Below are 26,174 nucleotides of genomic sequence, written 5' to 3' on the forward strand. Positions count from 1 at the left end.
AAGACCACCAGGTACCAGAACAGCTTCTTCCCCCACAGCTGTCAGACTCCTGAACTCTGCCTCCTGACATCTGACCCACGTTAAACTCATGGACTGAACATACACACACCCACAACCACCTACACACACACACACAATGGACAACTGTACCCTCAAACACACAATAATAACATGGACTGAACCACCACTCACAACCACTAGCACTTTATATAGCCTCTGTAGAAATTATCCACATATCTCACTTATCTAACTGCACTACTGTATAGTTCTGTGTAAATAATCATTCTGTACATACAATAATTTTTAATCCTACAACTGTTCATAACTTGCATAGTTCACATTTCTGTATAACTGTATATCTCATATTTCTGTATAGTTTTTTATTTCATATTCTGTATAGTTTTTCATATTTATATCCTGTTCATAGCCTGTACATAGCTTGTACTCACTACAGCCTGTACATACTTATAGTTATAGCATATTCATAACATACTTCATACCGTGTACATTATAACTGTCACGGTCCTGGGTCGGTACGACCCAGCATTTTGAGTTTCCTATGTTTTGGTTTATTCTTGCATTAGTTCTTCTCTGGTGATACTGTTTTGATTATAATTATATTCTGTTTCTTTAGCTATCTGATGATGATGATTATGATGATGATTATTATTGTTTGAGTTCTATGCATTATATTCGGTCTACCTCTGAGTCTGCGTCTGTGTCTCTGTCTGTCTATGGTGTCACCCCGTCTGTTTGTGAATCTGTCTGTTTAGTTCAGCGTCTTGTCTGATTTCCTATGTCTGAGTTTCATGTTTTATTGTGAAGGTCTGTGTCTTATGTGAGTGTGCTCAGTTTACGTTTTCCCTGTCTCGTCATGTGTGATCTCTCCCAGGTGTGTTCCCCTCCTGTCTCTCATCCCATGATTACTGCCGTGTGTATATAAGCCCTGTGTTTCCTTTGGTCTCTGTCGCGTCGTTAACGTCTTCTGCCCTCACTCCCTGTGTGTTCTGTTTGCCGTCATGCCAGTCTAGTTGTTTTTCAGTATAGTTAGTTTTCTGTTCGGTAACCCCTGCAATAAAGCTGTTTGTTCGGAATTCACTTTCGCTTCCATGAGTCCTGCATCTTGGGTCCTTCCTCTCTGCCTGCCTGCACACAGCCGAGACATGACAATAACATACCATAATAGACCCATTTCTGTAATATACTTACATATCTATATTATTGCTAATATATATTGTAATATATCTATATCATGGCTAAAGCACTTCTGGATGGATGCAAACTGCATTTCGTTGCCCTGTACCTGTGACATATGCAATGACAATAAAGTTGAATTCTATTATTCTATTCTATTCTATTCTATTCTATATATATTTTTTAAAATGCACATATTAATGTGTTGATGTTAGTATTTTTGGTGGTACCCAATTATCTTTAGTAACACAAGGACTCTTCAGGATATGGAATAAAGAGTGTTGTGTGTTCTTTTACAGCTTGTATATGTCAGCTGTTGTACACAGATTTCAAGTTTTTAATACTTTGTAATAAGGCAGTTCTCCTCTGGATAAATCCTGCATGCCATCTGAGTCTCTGTTCTTAGGACTTCAAAGCCAACCAGCCCAGAGTAATTCCTAATCACTAATTGCTAATATTACCATATATATAGCTGCTTTGGGAGGAAAATCCATGGGTAAAACCAGAGTTTTGGGGGGGGGGGTTTGGTTTTTTTTTGGTAGGTTGATGTTTGCTCATGTCTGCCTGTTCAACGGCCAGTGTCCTTTGCAACTGTGTGGCTTTTCCATCCTGTTGCTCTGATGAAGCTATGCAGCCTTGATGCTTGTTTCACTTCTGTACATGCTCTGACTCTTCTCCCTCTGACTGCGCTCACCTCCCATCTTTTATGTGTGAGTGTGTGAGCAATTGTGGAGAGTTGCTTTGATTAAGGTGTGGGAAGGAAGTAAAAAAAAAAAAAAAAACATACTATAAAACCAAACCAATGAAAGACAGCATGAAGCATTAAAACAAGTTATACCCCGTAACACATAAAGTAGCGCATTGTTTTTAGATCAGCTGAATAACTTTACCCTCCCATTTAGCATTTTTGTGATTGCAGCCTCATGCAAATGTATCTAATTTACTACCACTTGGTAAATCTGGCTGTGAGAGTCGTACCTGCAGCTTGAATTCTCCGTGGTTCTGAATGTGTTTGCTGGTCAATGTGACTGATCATAACACGCCAAAACGACCCGCAAGCCACCGGGAAATAGCCACCGTACCCCCCATGCCCAGTTTATCTCTGTAGACATCATTTCTGCTTATCCAGCTCGGATAATCATCATGAAAAATCGTTGTAATTCTATAAATTTGATTTTACGCTATTGATAATGATATTGGGCGTTTTGAAGCCTCGCTCTTCACTGTGTCTTCACAGGTTAGATAGATAGAGAGATAGATAGATAGATAGATAGATAGATAGATAGACTGCGTTTCTTGCTCTTTTTATGTCTACTTCCACTCGTTTGCAATTTGCTATAGAGATTTTGAGGCTTTTTAACTAAGCACCCACCAAATAAGATATTGTAGTTTGATTTCTAAATGGTGTTAACAATAACGATATCTTCACCAGAAAACCACTTCAAAGTCCGATAAGTACAAGAAAATTTGCTTCACTAACATTTTTAACAAACTACTTTTCAATTGTGCGCTGAGGACGAGCAAAACGAGAAAAGCACAAATCTGTCGACAAAGATATTAACTGAAACTGGACAACGTGGAATGGAGATTTTGTTTCTTTTAACGATGTGTTTATGCTGTTTGTTTTTAAGCTATTTAATATATTCTCGTAGGAGATTAGAGAGCCTCTTATCGGTCGGACTACATGTAGAGGCAGAGCGGTCTGAGGACTGCAGGTGGGAACAATCTCTTGTCGGCAAAATATGGACCATATCCGTATGGCATGTTAACTATAAGAGATGTCCTTCACAAACACTTTCCAAAAAATGACAAGCTAACTCCCACGGGTGTCTTAAGGGCAACATCAAAAGAATAGAGCAATAATATATAAAGTTACAACTGTTCACCATCATATGTGAACGCCATAAAAACTGAACCCAACAATAAGAAAGGATAATCAAGCTTGCGCTTGAAAAACATTGTCAACTATTTCAGGTAAGGGAAAAGTCAGTGCTGGAACCAGTTTTGAAATCTGGTGATCCAGTTTTAAATTGGTTTTAAGTTTCACCTGAGCAAAAATATTAAAGTCTCGGTGGCGTTTCTATCGTACACCTAATTACTATATCCTGTAACAGATGCATGCTGAAAGTCTTATAATCGCGTTTTGCTGACAAAGCGCTTGTTGGGTGTAAAAGTGTTGGGCAAGCACACTGATTGTGTCTTTATACATGCCATATTTTTAGACTATATCACGTGGGGGTGTGGCTTTAAAAGAGCTTAGATTCATCTGTTTTTTCCCTCTTGAATTTCATTCTCATATTCAGGCACTCAGATTCTACTAAAAGGCTTCCTGATGTTTCCTCTTTGGGGTCTAGGATTTGGTAGGTTGAAATCGTTTACAAAATGACTTTAGGATTATTTGAGATAAATTCTATTTATTTGATTCTTTACCTACATATCTATACTTTTAATAATGCTTATATGTCCATTTCAGCCTGGCTGATTTTTGGCTTGACCACTAATTCTGGTGAGTTTTTCTTTCTTTTTTTTTTCTTGTTTCTCTTGTGTGTGTGTGTGTGTGTGTGTGTGTGTGTGTGTGTGTGTGTGTGTGTGTGTGTGTGTGTGTGTGTGTGTGTGTGTGTGTGTGTGTGTGTGTGTGTGTGTGTTTGATTGAAGGGCCGCTTGATCACTGTTTCCACACAGTTGATACAATTGTTTTTATTTATGCTTTGTTGTACATCTGTGCGTATATATGTTTGTGTTTAAGAGGCAAAAGGCGGATGGAGTTATAGAAATACTGTATGCGAGTTATAGGTTCTAAGACTGCATGTATACATAATGCGCCATGTCAATTTGGCATCATTGTTTTTAATGGGTGGCTGTAGCTCAGGTGGCAGAGCAGGTCAGCCACTAATCAGAAGGTCGGTGGTTCGATGGCTGCATGCCAAATATCCTTGGACAAAATACTAACCCCATGTTTGCCCACTACTGGTGGTGGTCAGAGGGTCTGGTGGCGCCAGTGTCCGGCAGCCTCGCCTCTGTCAGTGCGCCCCAGGGCAGCTGTGGCTACAATGTAGCTTGCCATCACCAGTGTGTGAATGACTGAATGTAGTGTAAAGCGCTTTGGGGTCCTTAGGGACTAAGTAAAGCGCTATACAAATGCAGGCCATTTACCATTTTAAGAGCAGATAAGTGGTTGTAAGTCTCATGTGCGTGATGACGCAATAAGCACTGTCACGCGCATGATACTTTTATCTACTAATTTATTGGAGAACAACTCCAAGTTCGTGGAAACTGTGCCTTTGGTATTTTTTTCTTCTCTTGCCTGAAACCCTCCTCCTTATGTCTATGGTGTGTATTTTGCCGTGACGTAGAATTTTACAGTGATGATGCTTTGGGAAAGAAAAAGGGCAATCCGTTTGTTAGGGTGACATGTGGGTGGAGGCGCTTGGCTGATACTCGCATTTGAAGAAACCCCAGCTCACTCTTGTGCTGTTCATTAAAGCACAGTGATAATCATGTGTAACCAATGTAATTATTTAATGATTGATAGCTTTAGAAGCAACTGAACTATACAATATTTAAACAATCCCAGTGTTACTTTCATATGGAGATTAAGAAACTTACTATCAATCTAGATGATTGTTGAAATATGAACAGAGTTTACTCTAATTATATTTATCAGTGACTCACACTTTGGATCTTGTCCTTCCTGACAGAGCCTGCAGTGGGAGCTAATGCAACCTCCAGAGAGGACTGTAATCAGTAAGTCACTCCCTCTTCACTCACTGTGTGTATGTGAGGATGTGTTCTCCTTTTATAATGGGGGGAAAATGCCTGAGCCCTGAGGAAAAAAGGAACTTCCCACTGAAAGTGTTTTTGAATTCCCTGCCTTTTTGGAGCTAAAAGAAGTCACCCACATATATCAATATCAATGGAAAGCCCAGGATGTCCTCTATTTAGTACAACAGGACTTAGTAGGGTAGCTCAAATAAGTCAAAAGACATTGACTAAAAACGAATGTCCATTACATAGGACATAAATGTATAGGCTGGTTCTCAGTAAGATATTTTTTTCTTTTTTGGAATGCTCAATTCAGTTTCACTAGCCACACACAACCTGTTTAATGTCAGACTTGTTGAATCAAGAAATCACTTAAATAGATCCTGTCCGACAAAGTGAAGCAGTCTAAAGGATCTTGGAAAACAACACACCTTGTGCCACAACTTAAAGAAACTCAAGAACAGAGGCAAAATAAAGCAACTGAGTAATCTATCAGTCTGGAGAGGGTTAAAAAGCAATTTCTCAGGTTTTGGGACTCCGCCAAACTATGGTGAGAGCCATTATGCACAAAAGGACAAAACAGTGGTGTACCTTCCCAGGAGTGGCTGGCCTACCAAAATGATTCCTAGAGCATATCTGGTGGTCACAACAAATAAAAGACAACATTTAAAGACCCGCAGTACTCACTTGACTCAGTTAAGTTTGGCGTTCATGATCCAACAATAAGAAAGAAATTGGGCAAAAAAATGGCATCCATGGTAGAGCTCCAAAGAGAAAACCGCTGCTCCAAATAAACCTGTGGTGGCGAATTTATCTCCCAAGATTTGAAAAAGTAATTCTTCTACTTGTTAATGTGATCTGTCCAGGTGTATTTCTGACTCGTACATACAACAAAGCTATCATATCGCAATGTCACGTGATTGCAAACTGTTTGCTGCTACAGCGCACATTTCCCACGATACAGTTAGGTCCATATATATTCGGTCATTGAAAAAAGTTTTTTTTTTTTTTTAACCTGTTTACTGAAACATAGTCCAATTATAGTTAAATAATGGACATAATGTGTAGACTCTCAGCTTTCATATGAGGGTATTCACATTCAACATGAATGAAGGGTTTTACAAGTTTCAGCTCCTTAACATGTGCCACCCTCTCCTTAATGTGGCCAAAAGTAATTGGACAGTTGACGCTAAGGCTATTTCATAGGCAGGTAAGGGCAATTCGTTTGTTATGTCATCACCAATTAAGCAGATAAATGGCCTGGAGTTAATTTGAGGTGGGGTGCTTTCATTTGGAAGATTTTACTGTGAACAAACCACATTCAGTCAAAGGAGCTCTCCATGCAGGTGAAACAAGCCATCCTTAAGTTCAGAAAACAGAAAAAACTCATCAGAGAAATTGCTACAATATTAGGTGTGACAAAATCTGCAGTTTGGTACATCCTGAGAAAGAAAGAAAGCACTGGTGAACTCAGCAACGCAAAAAGACCTGGATGTCCACAGAAGACAACAGTGGTGGATGATCGCAGAATCATTTCAGTGGTGATGAGAAACCGCTTCACAACAGCCAACCAAGTGAACAACATTCTTCAGGAGGAAGGCATATCATTATCCAGGTCACAAAGAAAAGACTGCATGAGAGTAAATACAGAGGGTTCATTACAAGGTGCAAGCCACTCATAAGCCTTAAGAACATAAGCCTTAAGAATAGAAAGGGTAGGACTTTGCAAAAAAAAAAAAAAAAAATCTAAAAAAGCCAGCACAGTTCTAGAAAAAGATTATTTGGAAAGATGAAACCAAGCTCAACCTCTAGCAGAAAGGTGGCTAGAAAAAAAGTGTGTAGGAGGCATGGAACAGCTCATGATCAAAGCATACCACATCATCTGTAAAACACGGCAGTTGGCATGCATGGCTGCCGGTAGCACTGGGACACTAGTGTTTATTGATGCAGGATAGAAACAGCTGAATGAATTCTGGGGTGTTCAGAGACATACTGTCTGCTCAAATCCAGCAAAATGCAGTCAAACTGATTGGTTGGCAACTGACCCAAAGCATACAGTCAAAGCAACCCAGGAGTTTATTAAAGCAAATAAGTGGAATATTCTTGAATGGTCAAGTCAGTCTTTAACAACTGAGCATGCATTGCACTTGTTGAAGACTAAACTTTGGACAGAAAGGAAAACAAACATCAACTGAAAACAGCTGCAGTAAGGGCTTGTCAGAGCATTAAAAAGGAGGAAACCCAGCATCTGATGATTCCCATGACTTCACTGCGAGCAAAGGGTTTTCAACCAAGTATTAGAAATTAACATTTTATTTTCAGTTAGTTAATTTGCCCAATTACTTTTGAGCCCCTAAAATGACAGGATTGTGTTAAATAATGTTTTAGTTCCTCACACGGCATGGGCGTGATGTTCGACTCACTTTGATGGTTTTGGTTCTCCATAATCTGCATGGCTATTCTGTTTATGAGATGTTTACACAGAATAAAATTGTAACAAATAGGTCACCTGTAAATAATAGATGTGTTTCTGGGAGAGAAACAATAGAAAAGATTGGAGATAGAAGTGAACATTTCTGCTTTTCTGCTTCTCAGCTGATTTCAACTGAGGTAGTTAATACATTCATAGTTCAGTATTCTTCTCTCTCTGTCTACTGATATGAGTCCATGCAGCTTACCCAATCTCGTTCTTTCTCTTACTCTCCTTCTGTTTTAAGACATTTTATTTTGAAAAAACACTTTGGATCCCGGTTTGGTTAATTGCTCATTTACCTACTTGTATTAAAGATAAGTAATACTGAAACCATGAACATCTGTTATTACAACGCATAGCCAAAAAATGGAATCCCGGTGCCACATTTGGCATGGATTAGAGAAAACTGTAAATAAACCTGTGCACCCAATTCTTGATTTTTAAAGTCATGAAACCATGCCAACTGTAAATGCTTTGTTAGATAAATATTAGATAAATATTAAATAAGCCTCATATCTCTCAAACTGGATTAAAGCCAGGTCAAAGACGTAGTCTTGGGCAAGGACTTAAAAACACCAGTGAAGGAGCAGATCTCATTAAAGGGATGTTCCAAAGCTTCAGGGAAGCAACCAAGAAGACACAATCCCTGATATAGGTCATATTTACTTATGTCATAGAAGCCATTATGGTTGGTCTATTTAGCAATCACCAGACCACGAGACCACATAGTCTGATAAAAACATGGTACAGCTAATTAACATCAATTTAATACTTAGTTGCTACATTTATGATATATAAACTGAAACAAGCTTCAGAGGAACTTTCTACTTTAAGCAGAGAATTTAAAAGAAACCTTCTCTACAATTTGAATATGCATCATCAGCCAAGTTCAGAAACTCTGTTTTTTAAGTAGAAGGGATTTTAAAATGTGATCGAGTAAGTCATATTTTTAAGTAAGCACATGCGCAACATGGGTGCAGATGTGTGTATGCAGTAGTATGTATTCACAGATTATGGCTACTTATTTTAACATTCTGAGTGTTTTCACATTAGTCCATCAGAGGTCAGTATTGCAGAGGATTATGGAGGAATGCATAGGTCTAACTTTTTTTATATTTATACAGAATTTATGTACTTTTATGTCAGATGAATACAAATGAGTCTCAGTTATAATGTCCTGGATTTTGTCTTCTATGCTTTTCAGAAGAGACTGCAATGGAATACAGTATGACATCCGAGAGGCTGTTTGCTGTGAAAATAAGCTTCACCCTGGTGTAAGTCTATTTTGCTGTGGAAAGGAGCCTTACAATCCTGGAACAGCCACTTGTTGTAAAATACGACATGGACACAGCACCACAGGTAATCAACTTGTAAAACAACTAACAAAAGAATCATTAAAATTTAAAGTGGAATTTTGACTTTGTGATCTTGCAAGAAATTGGGCACCTTTACAAGGTGAAAATGAGAATTTAATAATGTAAGTATTAGTTAATGGTGTGGTGAGCACAAAAAGGTTTAAAGCAGCAGCTTCAGTTATGGAACAAGATATTAATCCAATGTTGGAACTGCAGTTAGTGGAACATTTGAACTGTAATGGACTATAAACGTTAATACTGTGTAACCTTAACTGAATAAACTGGCAACTGGCCTCTTAAAAATCATTGTAGCTACTGTCCTGCTAACATAAATAAACACTGTGTAATGACCATGCTTTAAATTTCCTTGGGGTTACAAAGTGCCTTACGGAGATTAGAAACAGCCAAACACAAAAGATTCAAACAAAACTTTAAAAAAGAGCTTTTAAAAAGACCGTGCTAACAAATATGATTCATCCATGGATTCATCTGTTAGCACTTAAACTAAGTTAGATGTTTTCATTTATTCAAAGCTGCTGCAACAGTCCTTTTTTACTGCTCTGTGTACGTCACTCACCCTGACATTGTGCGCAGTAAGCAGATCAAAGGCTTTAGAAAAACATCAGTGAGGAAATTTTCTCTGAGTCATTCACTTCTCCCAAGAGTAAACAATGCCTTGAGTGCATGATGAAACACTGTGAAAGATCAGATATTTACTGACTTTGTCAAACCACCACAATCTTCATCAGAAACATTTCTTTAAACCTTCAAGAGTTGTGGTTGTGTTTTTTGTGGTTGGTTCACGTAAAAGTGAATAAACCCCTAGCTATTTTTAGATCAAGCTTTGGGACTCGTTGAACTTGTGAACCTTCTAGTACTGAGTTAATGCACTTACCATGACACACTTTCAGCTGTTACACAGGGTCTAAGTGAAAATGTGTCCAAGTGCTGTGACCTGAAGGCGTACAACCCAGTCAATGAAATATGCTGTCAATCAACCATCGTAGCAAAACCTGGACCAATGGCTGAATGCTGTGGTAAAGGTAAGCAGAACTGAACACACTGATGAAAAACATCATATTATAACCCTATACCAAGGAAAGTTAACTGTCCAGTTAAAAGAAACTTATGAAAATATACAAATTGTGTTGGAGAAGTTTAAATATAATGAGCAAATGTGATTTTATCACTGAATTTTCTGGAAAACAGCAGAAAAAGTTTCTTTTAATGTAGTGCAATTGTTTATTCAGTAGAATAATTCAGTAGTACAACATTTGTAGGAGGTAGAAATATAATGAATCACCAAGGTCTTTTTCACAGAGGCTTATGATAAGGACAAGCAGTTGTGCTGTGGTCCGACTGAGAGCAAGATGATTCTGATGAGGAATTCCAGTCACCACCAGTGCTGTGGTCACAACCAGTATGACACAGAGACTCAGTGCTGCTGTTCAAATGAGGAAAGCGTGGAGATACAATCAAAGGATTCATCCTGTTGTTTCAAGGACTTTGGTGTATCTGCAGGTCAGTTCAGGACTTAACTGCATGTAACACTGTGTGGGACCAATCTAATGAAAGTTGATGCAGTTTGAGTCACTGTACAAATCAGTCTTAAGGGGGGCAGTCTTGGGGGGAAAAATGATTGACTAGAAAGTATGCAAGCAAAGACAAATTAGTAAACCTGCCCCAACCATGTGCATTTTCCTAACTTGCAATTCAAAAACGAACAAATAAACAAAACTGTTTCCTGAGCAAATGTGTTATTTTCTGTTTTCCTTCATGCAATCTCTTTGTCTAAAAGTTATTATACAGTAGTTATGTTAAACCAAAAGCTTAGGTCATTAGCACTGGAACTCCAGTGTTAAATTTGACAGCAAATCTTGACTTTGTTTTAGTCAGTCTGTTGTCTTGTCATTTACGTTTAGTTATAAGTTAGACTAAAAGTAAAAGAATTTAGAAGCCTATTTTTAGTCAACTAAACATCATGAGATTGTAGTATACTATATCTGAAGTTGATTCAGTTGACTAAAATACAAAGTGTAAAAGTTCGCTGAGATTTTAACAGTTTTAACCTTTGTTCTTTGTCATTCAGTGCCAAATATGCATGTACTTACTCATCTCTCCCTCCAAAGCGTTGACATTTCTTTCATGAGAAACAGGGAGCATGGGAGCGAATTATAGTATTTATTCCCTCAAATAAGTTGTACAGTTTCTTGGAGACAGATCAAATGTGCACATTCTGCAGAAGAAGTTTGTTTAAGTTTGGGAACTGAAAAGGAATTTGGACCAGGAAATGGCTAATGACATCAGACTTAAGAGGCAGATAACAGCGCAACAAAAGAATTCAGGTCACCTGATCCAGCCCTAATTATATGCTTCATTTAAAAGAAAAGTTTTAAGCCTACTTTTATAGAGGGCTGTGTTTTATTCTATTCGGGCTCATTCGACTTAATTCTCAATTCAGTTTTATTTATTTAGCGCTAAATCACAACAACAGTTGCCTCAAGGTGCTTATATTGTAAGGTGAAAACCCTAAAAAAATATAAAAGAAAACAGAGAAAACCCCAACAGTCATATAACCCCTTATGAGCAAGCACTTTGGCAACAATGGGAAGGAAAAACTTTGCTTTAACAGGAAGAAACCTCCAGCAGAGCCAGGTTCAGGGAAGGGTGGCCATCTGGTGTGACTATATGGGATGAGGAGAGAAAGACAGGACAAAAGACATGGTGTGGAAAAGATCCAAAGATGAATAATAACTAAAGCAGAGTAGAGTATAAATACATTAGTGGAAAATGTGACTGAAGAAGAACTACTCAAGGGAAGATTCAAGTTCAGCTGATTCAGCCCTAACTATATGCTTTATCAAAAAAAGAAGTTTTAAACCTAATTTTAAAAGCAGGGAGGGTGTCTGTCTCCCAAATCTGTCCCCCACATATGAGGGTCCTGAAAGCTGAAGGCTCTGCCTCCTATTCTTCTTTTAAATACTCTAGGAACCACAAGCAAGTCTGCAGTTTGAGAGTGAAGTGCTCTAATGGGGTGACATGGTACTATAAGGTCATTACGATAAGAAGAGTACTGATAATTCAAGATGTTGTATGTGAGGAGCAGGGTTTTAAATTTGATTCTGAATTTAACACGGAGCCAATGAAGAGAGGATATTTCTAATTTTAGCAGCATTATATGGTAAAGGAATTTTATGCTGGTTACTATGAATGATGTATGTATTTTGACCTTGTCTTTGCCTCTACAGCTCCTTTATGTGGAAATACGACCTTCAACATACATACGCATTTATGTTGTCAGTCAACTGTTGTTGCCAAATCTTCACCACAGCACAGATGTTGTGATAAAGGTAAGCAGAGCTAATCAAAATACAAGTATTTAATTATAAATAACAGTATTTAAATGATCTGTTGTATGAGGAACATATAAAACCTGTTTCCTCAAAAAAGCTTAACATTAACTTAATTATGAATAAAGTACACTATATGCATTTCATTTTCTAGTATCTGGTTCTTTTTCCACAGGGACATATGATGTGGAAAAGGAGCTGTGTTGTGGTCCAATTAACGATAAGAAGATCCTTAAAAGGAACTCTACAGATCACCAATGCTGTTATCATGACCAGTTCAACACAAAGACTGAGTGCTGTTGTTGGAAAAAGGAAAGTGCTGAAGTACAATTGAAGAATTCATCTTGCTGTTCAGAGGAGTCAGCTGTGTTTGAAGGTCAGAACTTGTCTAATACAATTTCATGCACTTCTTAGAAATATTCAACTGAATTTACGTTGGCATTTTGTATTTTTGCAAAATTCTAGTAGGTGGAAAAATGCTACATTTACTCCATGATATGGAGCTGTTGTTGTGACTTTGGGATGGCAGCATGGACTGCTAAATCCAATAATCAGAATCACAATACTTTATGAGGGCTTGAGGAAATGATGTGGTCACAGCTGATCCAAGTCATTAACTAGTAACCAGAACAGTAAAAAATCCTGAGCATTGTTCAGCAGATATTAAAAGACTTCAGCCACCTCTGTCTCTTCCTGAAGAGTGCAGTGGTGTTTAGCACAGTCCAGTTTATTGTCAATGTGTACTCTAAGGTATTTATACATACTATGTCCACATGGAGTCCCTGGATTGAAACAGGGGTCACAGGTTTCATGATCCTCCTAAAGTCCACAATCAATTCATTGGTCTTTGTCATGTTGAGCTGCAGATAATTCTGCTTGCACCACATGACAAAGGAGTCCACGTGTGGTTGAGTACCTGGTACTCCACGTTGATGCATCACCTTCACCACTGCAGACTCGTCAGAAAACTTCTGAAGATGGCAGGGCTTTGTGCAGTGTCTCCTGTCAGTGGTGTAGAGGGTGAATAGGAAAGGGGAGTGGACGGTCCCTTGTGCTGCCCCAGTGTTGTTGATCATCTCGTCAGACACAGTTTTGAAGACACACATGCCATGAACCTTCAGTTAGGTAATCAGGAATCCAGAACACAAGAGAGGCATCTACCTGCATTGCTGTCAGCTTCTCACAAAGGATGGTCAACCTGATGGTACTGAATGCACTGGAGAAGTAAAAAAACATGACCTTCACAGTACTTGCTGTCTGATTCAAATGGGCATAGACACAGTTGAGCAGGCAGATGATGGCGTCTTCAGCTCCAAGACGGGGCTGGTAAGCGAACTGAGAGAGATTCAGATATGGAGCTGATCAAGGATGAGTCCTTCCAGGTTCTTGATGTGGTCACTGCCACCAGTCTACAATGACCAGAAAAATGTTTTGGTCATCAATTCAATTCAGTTTTCTATATAGCGTCAATTCATACCAGCCTTTGTTTCAAGGCATGTTATATTTAACCCACTATCATGGCAAAATGTGACGTTGGGTCCACCGTGTCCACTCATGGTATGCCTGTCCAATCAGTTAGGGTTATCAGGTTGCTATATTGCAAGGTAAAGAACCTACAATATTAGAAAGAAACCCCAATAATTACACATCATCCTATAAGCAAGCACTTGGCAACAGTGGTACTTTTATGGGGAAGAGCTCTCTAGCAGAGCCAGACTCATGAGAGGCACCCATCTGCCACAACTGGTTTGGGGTGAGGGGATAGAGAAGAGAGAACAGACAAAAGACACAATATGGGAGAGAAAGCCAGAGTTTAATAATTACTAATGATTAAATAGTAGTAGTGTATTAAGGATGAAAGTAGAAAATGAGAGATAAAGATGAATAGAGAACAGTTGGTGAACCAGGAAATGCAGACTAGTAAGGAGGAAGTGAAGATAGCTATGAAGAGGATGAAGAAGGGGAGCAGAAGTAACACAAAGGATGACAAGCAGATAGTCTGAAAAGGAACAGAAGGAAGCACACACTAAATATACACACAAGGTAATGAGAGAAATGCACAACAGGAGGGAGACACAGCTGAACCTAATTAGACGTGGTGAGACAGGGAGACTTAGGGAGCTAGAAACACAGAAACCGAGAGACTAGCAATGATAAATCATGAGGAAATCAAAGATTAACAAGAATAATACAAAACATAGAACACTGGGTCACCGTCCCAGAGCCATAACTCCTTTAGATGTTTAGAGGTGTCTAGGGTAGAGGGCAGTGTTTTTTTTAAACAGACTGACAGTATGATCCTAGAGAGTGATTGGAGGCCTGAGGAAAGGATAAGAAGTGGATAGGCACTAATTTTCAAGAACAAAGGTAAACCATAACCATTAAATAGTAACTACAGAAGGATAAAGTTGATGAGCTATAGCATCAAGCTGTGGGAAAGAGGCTAAGAGGAGAGATGATGATCAGTGAGCTGCAGTTATTGCTTCGTGCCAAAAAAAGCATTACAGATTCAGTGTTTGCTTTGAGACTGTTGATGGAGAAGTACAGAGAAAGTCAGAGGAAGCTTCACTGTGCATCTGTAGATTTGCAAATCATGGATCGGCTCTGAGCTAATTCTTGCTGGCCATGGTTATGGACAGGGCAACAGGTCAGCCTGAGTTCAGGCAGTGCTGTGAACTATGTTTGCAGACAGCATTGTGCTCTGTAGTGAGAGAGTGAGGAAACAGCCTGGAGACTTGGAGGATGTCCTGGAAAATAGGAGAGTAGGCAGGATGGAGTGGGTGTCATGTTAATGAAAGAGATTTCTCACTTCATTTAAAACAAAAGTTCCATCCAGGAGAAAAAAAAATGTTACAAACCAGATGAGAAGGCATTTTACACTGTTAAATATTTGAAATGTGTTTTATACCTAAAGCTAAATGGGTCTTGCATTTAAAAAATGTAAAAATTAGTTCTGTCAGTGTTTATCTCATTAACATGGGGCTGCACAGCGTTAATGTGTTAACGAGCTAACCGTGCTAACACGTTGTCACCATGCAGCCCCACGCACAGGGGGATCCACGCTAACTCACTAATGGAGATTTGTTGTGTTAATGTAGTTATGGCGTTAATGTCATTTTAACGAGATTAGCGCTGACAGCACTAGTAAAAATGGAAGATCTGAAACATTCAGATGACATTTTTGTTTTGGATATAAACAAAAATGTTTATATCCAAAATGTATTTAAAAAACTGTTTTTTTAATACATTCCTACCACCAGGGTGAATAAGTTTGAAGTCACTTAATGGTCCAAATACATTATCTCAGAAAATCTTATAGATCAATAGTCAAGATGGGAGTTAGAGTTGAAAAATTCAGCTTGATTTGTTTTCTTCTTGATAGCACAGGTGTTTTTTTTATTGAGATAAGTTAATGAATTTACTGTGCAGTGCACCGCTTTCTTTTTCTGTTTATGAGAGTCAATATAGCTCATCAAAGAGTCTTTCTCTTTCCTTGTCATCTATATGACAGTAATCATCCAAATAACTGCATTTATGTGATTTTGTCACGGAGTACAAGGTGGACTCACACGCTGGACTCCGGGGATGATGCACACAAGAGAATTTATTAAAGAACAATGTCCAATGAGTGTATATACACAGATGCGGGGCAGTGCTATTTACAAGGGTGCGGGGCAGTGCTATGTACAAAAGGTGAGGGGGGCAGGGCTCCGGGGAAAATCCAGGGGAACACGCTCGTCTCTCTCCACACAATCCAAACACGAATCCACTCGCACACCAGGGAAACAGTCCAGGGAGTCTGTACACAAAAAAACGCTTGTTAGATTCCAAACACACACTGCATGGGAAAATATGTGCTTAGACACTTGACTTTCACTTTCACTTCCTGGCTTAAATACCACCCACACTGATGAGGCCCAGGTGTTTCTTCCTCCGAGGGCGTGGGCCAAGGGCGTGAACCCATAATGAGTTCAGCCCTGGCGAGAGAGAGAGAGAGAGAGAGAGAGAGAGAGCGGACTAGAGAGAAAGGGGCAGAGACAGCTGATCAGCGACCAGTTGAACCTCCAGGCCGTGACAGTTTTATTTGATTGTTTTATAGTCTTAGGCTTTACTGGGCCTCACAAACCACAGCAAAAACAATAATATGCCATATACTGTTTTCTTAATTTATAAATGTGCATGTAGCCACTTAAATAGAAGCAGTAGTATTACAACATTAACTTACAAGGCCCAGTCAAAATTTCTGGGACCCATCCAAAGGGTGTATAGTGTAAACTAGGGATGGGAAGCCACAGTGTTTTCTTGCTGGGTTTGGTTTCAGATTAATTTATACTGAATTCCTACATGCAGTGCACAAGAAGCGTAAAGGTGGATGTGTGTGTATTGTGGTATTTTGGCAAAAACAAATAGGCCAAAAGACCACAGATGCTCTGAATCATCTTTTTCATAGATAATTCATCCCCAAATGTTCCTATCTACCCTTTCCACCCTCACACCCCTCCTTAGGTCAAAGCAAGTCCAAGGTGGATAACCAAGTCTGCTGTGATGGCTGTGCATCTGTGCAGAAGCCTTGGATTAATCAAGTAATGTACTCAATACATTGTTTGCTTCTTTTCCCAGGCCTGCCCAGCTGGCTGACCTTTTTCTATTAATGCAAGTCAAAATGATTATCTCTGGGAAACTCTAACTGTTTCCAGTGAAGGCTAGAAGCTATAAACACTGTTTTCAGCTTTCAGTTCTTTTTCTTTTGCTTACAGAAAAAGGAAGAATATAATAAGTCCATTCTGGCAAGATTTTTAATGAGATAATTGATTAGAAAGAATTCTGGACAGCACAGGTCCAGAATTAAAGGTAAATTTGAGCAGGATTCAATTGCTGCAAAGAACAATAGAATGTAGAGATAACGGCAGTCGAGCCCAGTGATCCCAGTGCAAAAAAAAGAGCTGTTTTTGTACCACTTTGATGAGAAAGCTTGGAGCTCCACCCCGCTCCTTTTACATGGTAACTGAGGGTGTTTTCTATCTGATATATAGGATGTTTCTGCATTGCTGCACACATTACTGTATTATCTGTGATTCTTCAAGTGCTGTGGAGAGACGCCGTATGGCTCGGCACAGCGTGGAGTTCTCTGTTGTAATAACATCTTGTACGAGAACAGAGATGATGGAGAGGAATGTTCAGAGACTGGTATTCCTTACAACCTGGCTAAAGGGACTATATGCTGCTCTCAGTTTCACGGCAGCCCGGGAAAACACTGCTGTGGGACAGAAATTTACCATCCTGATGCTGAGATCTGCTGCAACGGACACAGGTGATTGTGTGTGTGTGTGTGTGTGTGTGTGTGTGTGTGTGTGTGTGTGTCCTGAGGGACAGCTCATGCCAAGCATTTTTGAGACAAAGTTAGAGAAGTGAGGCTGTTTAGGCATGTGCATAGGAGGGATTGTGGATATACTGGAGAAAGAATGTTAAATCTGGAGCTGCCAGGCAGGAGAAAGACATTACTCTCACATGAAGATTTACGTATGTACTAAAGAGGACATTCAAAGATTTGGTGTGAAAAAAAGAGGATGGTAGGGAATATGCAGTTTGGGAACTTCTAAAGGGATCAGCTGAAAGAAGAAATCAGTTTCGGGTTGTATTGTATTGCTGATGAAATCTTGTGAAACAAACTCTCTCTCTCTTTTTTTTAAAATCAGTCAGTATGTAACACTGGTTTGCATTTTGTCTCTCAAGACAGCTGTGCTAAACGGAACCAGTTAATTTGATGTTTTCTCAGAGAGGGTGGAGGAAACCTCAGAAAGGAGCGGCATGGAAAAATTCTTTTTCATGGAATGCACATGTGTCTGCCATACACAAAGGCTCCAGTTGTGCACAAACCCTATCCTCCCTTTGTTTTCAATCTGGTATCTGTAAAATGCACTGAGCTACTGTGCCAGAGAATTTCTGTCTCAGTCTGTGTAGTCTCTGACTGGGTTTGGTCCTGTTTTAGTTAAAGTTTATTGTTAAAGGCTGTCTTCGTGTGTGCATGTCTTTTTATAATTATGCTCTTTGTCTTTCTTTTTAGAGATTATTATCTGAATTATCGCCCTACTCAGCAGCAAATAGCATTCAGGTTTCAGTTTTTTTCTTTTCATAGTTTGCTCTTTACAAGATGAACTGGTTGAATCTTGGCTGCTCTAATCAACCTTATTTCCAGTTGGAGTAGCTGTCAAAGTGTGGGTGACAACACCTTTATGTTATTTTCTGGTTTTATGTTTTATTCTATTATCCTTTAGATTGTAACATTGTTATGTGTGTTTTTTGTGTTTTATTGTAAATTGATTTTCATCTGTAAAAGTGCTTAATAAGTACATTTTACTTTTACTTACTAACAGCGTCAGCATTACACATAGCCATAGCCAGCAGCCACTACCTTAATTATAACTAAGCAAGCAGCTAATGTGGCTGCAGGGTAACTGCTAAGAGTTAAATGGCTGACATTAATATGATAACTGCATAGCATGTTACTGTTGTTGAAACAGAAACATTACTGATGTCACAAAATAAATTGATGTTCCATGATGTGAACGTCATCAACAGTTTATGTGTTCAGCTGCTAATGAGGGGAGCATCTATGTATACCTATCTTTAGCAGTGCTGTCTGAAGTTGCACGTCCACTGGAGGAGGCACATACAGCACTTTTGGTATCGATATTGTTGGAGATAAAATTATAATTCATGATTAATTTTCAGTATTTTCATCTGAGTTTAGTATAGATGAAAATCCTTTTTTTCCTGGCAACACTGTGTTGAAGAAGTTAAGAAGGTATCTTCCAGAGTGAGATCCAGTTAATACATAAGACAAGAGTCATCGCATTCAGAATCTTTTCGGCATACATCTTTATCTCAGTGTCCTTATTGAATCATAACGGTTACCTCTGTTTTCCACCCAGACATTCCAAATCGAAAAATATTCACTGCTGTGGGATTAAAGCCTACAACATTAAAGACCCACAGATGAAGTGCTGTGCAGGAACACTGTACAATCTGACACTGTTAGATGAGCATGGACAGGATGCACAGTGTTGCGGATCCCTTCTGCAAAAGCAACAGGTAGAGTTAATATTACTGATGCTATCTCAAGATCTACTGTTTGTTTATGTAATCATGTCTTACACTTTATTAGGTCATAAGATCTTAGAGTAGAATAAATAAAATAGAATTGAATAGAATAGAATTCAACTTTATTGTAGGAGAGATTACATGTACGTAGTCTCTCCTACAACATGCAATGGTCCAAGCACATTCTGTGGGAAGAGGTGTGCAAAATATGGAGAGGGGCTTCCAACCAGTGCAGATGTACTCCTATGCAGTCCTCAAACCATCTATCTTCTTAGCTAAAAATGTAAACATTAACATCCTTGAAGGCGCGTGCACAGTTGAGTCTTGTTCTGATGAACTGCCTTGTTCTGATGTTGTGACATGTGGAATGTAGTCTCTCCCACAATATGCAATGGTCCAAGGACACTTTGGGGGAGGAAGTGTGCAAAATACTTTCACAGGAGGCTTGGCTGCTGTGAGGAAGTAGAGGGAGAGATGAAAGGGTGGCTGCCGTTGCAGGTTTAAGCCTTGATTATAATATGTTACAAAAATCGACATGGATAGCTGGAGACATAACAACTGTGTGGTCATTCCTCTTACACTTCTTTGAAGTCCGCTTGGTGTCTCCCACTTGGGTATATGATGAGTCAGTACATTGTCTGCAGATGTCCCTAGTACACGTGGACCATAATAAACCAAAGCTTTCAAACAAGAAATTTAGTGGTGTCAGTGAGCTGGACCCATAGGCCCCTTTACCATTAGTACCTACTTGGATTGACTTGGCATGGTTTGTCACAGTTTCCAGGGTTTTCCATTAGGTCCAGGTGCTTTTTTAGTGGCTGCTCAGCCCGGATTCCAAGCAATCCAAACAGGTACTAAAATGTGACTGTTGGGTCTGCGCTTCCACAGGCCCTGCTAGTTTAGAAACTTATTCTCGTTAACGAAAGAAACAAGACAGAACATCTTCAACCGGTTTTTTACTTGCTAGCAAGGGAGGTCCCGGTCAGTGTCTCAGAAAAGCACTCAGAATCCTACCACAGACTGACCTCAACTCAGGCCTCCGCTTGCTGCCTTTTTATTTCCATGACAGTTACAGTTTACAGTTTACACAAGCACCTCCCCTCGTAAAATCCCCCTATGGTTCTAAAAGACAAGGCACTATGTGTGTATGTGTGTGCGTGTGCGTGTGTGTGTGTGTGGGGGGATGTGTTTGACTTTGAGTCAAAGGAGTTTGCAAAGAAAAGCGTCTGGACTTCTTTGAGTTGCTTGAAGACGTTTCACCTCTCATCCGAGAAGCTTCTTCAGTTCTAAGGTCAAATGGCCGAGAGTCCCAGATTTAAACCCAGTGGGAGTATCCCCCAAGGAGGGACAAAGGACCCCTGGTGATCCTCTAATCACATGCGCCAAGGTGTGAAAGTGGGTGTGGGACCTAATCAGCCAGGGTTTCGGGTGAGCTCATTGTGAAACCTGGCCCCACCCTATCATGTGATTTCCTGAGGTCAGATGGCCCAGGATGTGAGTGGGCGTTAAGGCGTCTGGGAAGGGAACTCAAAACTGGATTATAGATGGCAGACAGTTGGTGTCGTAAACCACCGCCTCTGTTCAAAGATGGTCGCTCACAGTGGACATAGATGGCCTCTTTCACTCCTCTTTCAAACCATCTGTCCTCTCTGTCCAATATGTGAACATTGGCATCCTCGAAAGAGTGACCTTTATCCTTAAGATGCAGGTGGACTGCTGAGTCTTGTCCTGTGGAGGTGGCTCTTCTATGTTGTGCCATGCGCTTGTGAAGTGGCTGTTTGGTCTCTCCAATGTAGAGGTCCGGGCATTCCTCACTGCACTGTACAGCATACACCACGTTGTTCAGTCTGTGTTTTGGAGTTTTGTCTTTCGGGTGAACCAGTTTGTGTCTGAGTGTGTTGCTGGGTCTGAAGTACACTGGGATGTCATGCTTGGAGAAAAAGATGAGATCAGACACCAGCGAGGGAGGATAAGAAAGACAGACGCAACAACGTTGTCATCCCCTATGTAGCCGGTGTATCAGAGAAACTCAGGAGAGTTTTCTCCAAGCATGACATCCCAGTGTACTTCAGACCCAGCAATACACTCAGACACAAACTGGTTCACCCGAAAGACAAAACTCCAAAACACAGACTGAACAACGTGGTGTATGCTGTACAGTGCAGTGAGGAATGCCCGGACCTCTACATTGGAGAGACCAAACAGCCACTTCACAAGCGCATGGCACAACATAGAAGAGCCACCACCACAGGACAAGACTCAGCAGTCCACCTGCATCTTAAGGATAAAGGTCACTCTTTCAAGGATGCCAATGTTCACATATTGGACAGAGAGGACAGATGGTTTGAAAGAGGAGTGAAAGAGGCCATCTATGTCCACTGTGAGCGACCATCTTTGAACAGAGGCGGTGGTTTACAACACCAACTGTCTGCCATCTATAATCCAGTTTTGAGTTCCCTTCCCAGACGCCTTAACGCCCACTCACATCCTGGGCCATCTGACCTCAGGAAATCACATGATAGGGTGGGGCCAGGTTTCACAATGAGCTCACCCGAAACCCTGGCTGATTAGGTCCCACACCCACTTTCACACCTTGGCGCATGTGATTAGAGGATCACCAGGGGTCCTTTGTCCCTCCTTGGGGATACTCCCACTGGGTTTAAATCTGGGACTCTCGGCCATTTGACCTTAGAACTGAAGAAGCTTCTCGGATGAGAGGTGAAACGTCTTCAAGCAACTCAAAGAAGTCCAGACGCTTTTCTTTGCAAACTCCTTTGACTACGATGACCTGGATGACTGAGAACCTTCACAGACATATGTTTGACTTTGACTTTCACTTCCTGGCTTAAATACCATCCACACTGATGAGGCCCAGGTGTTTCTTCCTCCGAGGGCGTGGGCCAAGGGCGTGAACCCATAATGAGTTCAGCCCTGGCGAGAGAGAGAGAGTGAGAGAGAGAGAGAGCGGACTAGAGAGAAAGGGGCCTTTTATGACCAAAAGGGTCATAAAAGCAGGAAGCTTACCACACAAGAAACAGATCTTTCAGATAGGATGTGGCTAATAAAAACACTTCAGCCTCCCCCAGCACCAGAGAGGTGGTCAGAGACAAAGGAATGTCTTTGATCATGCTGTTTGAACTAAGACTTTACAAATTTAAGAAACACAGTGACAACATTTAACAATTTGACTCCAACAGTGACATCATCAGACTGGTTGCCACGAATTGGGTGGTCAGTAGCATCACTTGATGAGTCATGAGAGTATCTCATTCGCGAAAATCCATAGTCTGCTTCGAAGTCCACCTTTGTTGGAGCATTCGTGTCGCATATCAATTGCAATGCACAGACACGTTGCTATGACAACAAGCACACAAATAAGGTACTAGTGGGTTGTAATGGAAAACCAGTCAATCCGAGTCAAGTTGAGTTGATCCGAGTAGGTACTAATGGAAAAGGGGTTATAGAGTCACACTGGTTAAAAAAAAATGACTTTGCTCATTGGCCCACTCCAAACTGCTTTCAACTCCACTGCTGTTGGTTGGCTTTAAACCAGTGATAGTCTTTATGCCAACCAGACTTCCTTCCCTCAGAAGAATTTCCTCCACAGTTTAGGGATAAAACATCCAAAACACAAGCTAAAAAATGTACTGTGTGCTGTGCATTACAGTGCTGAGATTGTTACATAGGAGAAACCTAACAATCACCCCCCCCACACACAGGAGAGCCAAGTCATCAGGATAAGACTCAGTTGTACATTTATAACTAAAGGAGAACAGACACTCAATTGAAGATCCCACGAGGAAAACAATTGGTTTAAGAGAGGAGCAAAGCAGTCCAATGTAAATGACGATCACTGAATAGAGGTGGTGGTCTATGACACCAACCATCAGACAGTCTTGAAATCCCTTCCCTGGTGTTTCAAACCACACTTGAAGCACACCTTGAACCATGTGATCTTAAGAACTCACATGATTGCACGGTGGGGCAGTGTCTCATAAGAGATTCACACTTTGGCTCTAGTTACCATTATGACACACTGCTAGATTTGCACACATTTGCTGTTATTGAAGTCACTTACGACTAACATGGACTGGATTACTGTGAATCTACACAGACATACAAAGCTGATTTTAGCTGATGTAGCAACATTACTGGGTGAACTTGACATTAACTAACACAGTCCTCAAAAACTCCAAACAATCATGTTTTTATTAAATATAAAAAACACTGTCTTTTTAAAACCAGGACATTTGCTGCTCAAGTGAGGACAGAGAAGTGCTATACTCTGCTAGGACAGGATTCAGATGCTGTGGTCACCTCTACTTCAACACCACCCTGTGGTCATGCTGTGCCGAGCGGCTGAGATCAATCCATGAACCAGGACAAGATCAGAGGAAGATGAGTAATGGTCTGTCGTTTCTACTTAAAAGTCCTTTCACAAAGTAGAACTTCATTTTGTGTCATTTGAACTTAATAGCACAGCTTAGATCATGTATTTCACCTGTTCTGTGTCTATAATGGGTTTTTTTTTACAGAATCCAGACTTCAATCAGTGAATAATATGAACAAAACTGATCTTTGCAAAAAAAGTAGGATATCAGTCTATAAGTAATTTTTTAAAAAAACATTGGAACAAATGGTGTTTAGGAATTTATGGGGGTTTGTAATGAAATGTATTTGTGTGCGTCTCTGTTTAGTGCGCATCGGGACGGTGGAAAGTGTCTCTCTGCATAGCATTGTGTTCAAGAGCGTGCTGAAGATCCGTGGGAAGAAGGCCAAAGTGAAAGCGTTGCCTTTCCCTTATATCTTGAAAACAGATGATCGCTGCAGCTCACCCAAACTGATTCCTGGGAAGACCTACTTCTTTAACAAAGTTAATGTTTTCACCGATTCCAACCATGACACTGTTCTTCAGTCACTCCACTTCATTTTTTCCAAGTGTTCACCTTAGATCACCAGTCGCTGATGGATACATATTACTTCTTACTCACACACCGATTTACATTTTTTCATAACAGCTACTACAGAGATGCGTTGTCACATAACGGTCTGTTACCTCTAAAACAATCAACCTTAAAGGTACTCATCCTCATAAAAAAATTTCAACCTGACGTTTTACCAGCGATACCAGTGGCAAAGTTGGTGAAAACCAACCCAAAGAGATCTTTTCAGTTCATCATTGCTTTTCTTACTCATTCAGACTCAAAATTTGACCTGTTTGCTTCGATTAGCATGCACTCACCTTGAACATTGCTCTGGATCCCACAGATCTTCATGAGCTTTACTGATCTTTATGTTACTTTTTCAGATTTTTGAATAGGTTTGAGTTTGCATTTGCAGCAGTGTTGCACTGCCAAAAATTTTAGGCCAGTCACTTTTTTTTTCTACAAGATGAGATCAGTTATTGTTGCACAAATAACAGTTGGAGTTTTTTTGTTTGTTTATTTTAAAATTTTCTATTATACAGATTATGTAACTTGAGTAAAAACAAAAACACAGCTGGTTTGCTAGTAGCAGGCAACCATTTACCTTATTTAGAGACAATGATGCACAATATTACTGCAATACAGACAAATGTGATGCGAGTATACAATGCATTACTTTTTATATCACACCCACACTGCTTACTTATTTCATTAAGAAAATCGCATTGTGTTTCCAAAACAGCAGTATCAGTTACTAGTGATATTACTTATACATTGTTATCAATATATTATACATTGTTTTTCAAATATTGTTTCACTTGTTACATTACTCTGCTTGTATTCAGCCAAACCATGTTCCTCTTTGGTTTAAGATGCCCCCAAAAGTCTCATCACTGTGAGACTTTATGTAAAGATGTTTGAAATGAGTAAGAACAATGTACTTCAAAGTGTAATATTTACTGAACTTCATATTGTAGTCAGTCACACAACTTAAAGTAATAACTGAGTGTAACACAGCCAATTGGTACACAGTGTTGTTCAAATCTAAATCTGTAATATATGCAATAATAGAATATGATCACCAACTGCCAGTCTGAAACAAAAAGAAAAAGCTAAAGAAGCAAACAGTATATCAAAGCTTGTGCGAGTCTGGGATCAGCAGTAACTGATACCTTAGCAGTCATTATAGCAGGTAGCACACAAGAATAGCATACAGCTCTGTGCTCAAGCTACGCTGCTATTAGCTAATATGGTCTTTAAATATTGGGGATTATTATTTTTATGCTATTCTGATTCTTGCACTAAACTAAATTATAAATGGCGACTGTTTGCACATCATTAACCCATATAGTTGAATTTATACATGTTCTATTAATGGCATTCTCTTATTTTTATTCATTAAGCTACTAGATGTACTCAACTTGGCATTTATCGTGAAATATGCTTTAAGGACCCAAAAGACCACCCAGAGGTCACATTTAAATGTCTTGGGTTTGTTTACTTGTAACTACTCATTTTTGTTCTCCTTGGTTTAAGCTACATTTTTTTATTCGGAATATGTTTGGCATTTATTTCACTGTATGTTTCTTCACAATATATAAGACACACCTTTAACCCAGAGAAACCCTGGAAATGTTGAAGGCACGCAATTTTATATTTTGCATGTTTTAGTGAAATTGTAGGAAGTACTGTCTTTTTAAGGATAAAGCTTTGAATAAATAAATATAACAGCATGTTGTGTTTTATCTTATTGAATTGATGGTCTTTAGGTTGGTCTTGCGATTTATTCATGGATCAAAAGATAGTTCCAGCTGGAGATGAAATGAATACAGAAATACACAGAAAGTAGTGACTCTTGTGCCAAAAATCCCCTGAAATATAGATTTCAAAGTGACCTTTGAAATTGACCTGGCCTCTTGTCCCCAGGCAACAGCTGTCTGACAGAACATGCTGTATTCCCCTCGTTTCAGCTACTTGAGTGGACTCAATGGATTGTTTAAGTTACAGTCATTAT

The 26,174-nt window shown here is 39.7% G+C and overlaps 1 protein-coding gene across 1 annotated transcript; it reads left to right on the forward strand.

The window, feature by feature from the left end:
- Positions 1–3,484: 3,484 nt before the first annotated feature.
- On the forward strand, positions 3,485–25,893 carry LOC120432937. Its single transcript, XM_039598340.1, has 14 exons — positions 3,485–3,554; positions 3,668–3,700; positions 4,893–4,938; positions 8,634–8,788; positions 9,696–9,827; positions 10,105–10,305; positions 12,033–12,134; positions 12,310–12,510; positions 16,641–16,717; positions 17,219–17,445; positions 19,067–19,226; positions 23,481–23,643; positions 23,771–23,824; positions 23,933–25,893. The coding sequence occupies exons 1-14, from the start codon at positions 3,527–3,529 to the stop codon at positions 24,184–24,186; spliced, it is 1,833 nt and encodes a 610-aa protein (XP_039454274.1). The 5' UTR covers positions 3,485–3,526; the 3' UTR covers positions 24,187–25,893.
- The last annotated feature ends 281 nt before the right edge of the window (positions 25,894–26,174 follow it).

The sequence above is a fragment of the Oreochromis aureus genome, linkage group 14 (assembly GCF_013358895.1).
Source record: "Oreochromis aureus strain Israel breed Guangdong linkage group 14, ZZ_aureus, whole genome shotgun sequence".
NCBI lineage: Eukaryota > Metazoa > Chordata > Actinopteri > Cichliformes > Cichlidae > Oreochromis > Oreochromis aureus.

Bases quoted from the DNA above. Each gene is read 5' to 3' on its own strand.
- LOC120432937 (XM_039598340.1), top strand. From the start codon at position 3,527: ATGTTTCCTCTTTGGGGTCTAGGATTTG. The intron at 3,555-3,667 runs GTAGGTTGAAAT...TGTCCATTTCAG, and splicing joins TCTTTGGGGTCTAGGATTTG to CCTGGCTGATTTTTGGCTTG. The intron at 12,135-12,309 runs GTAAGCAGAGCT...CTTTTTCCACAG, and splicing joins GCACAGATGTTGTGATAAAG to GGACATATGATGTGGAAAAG.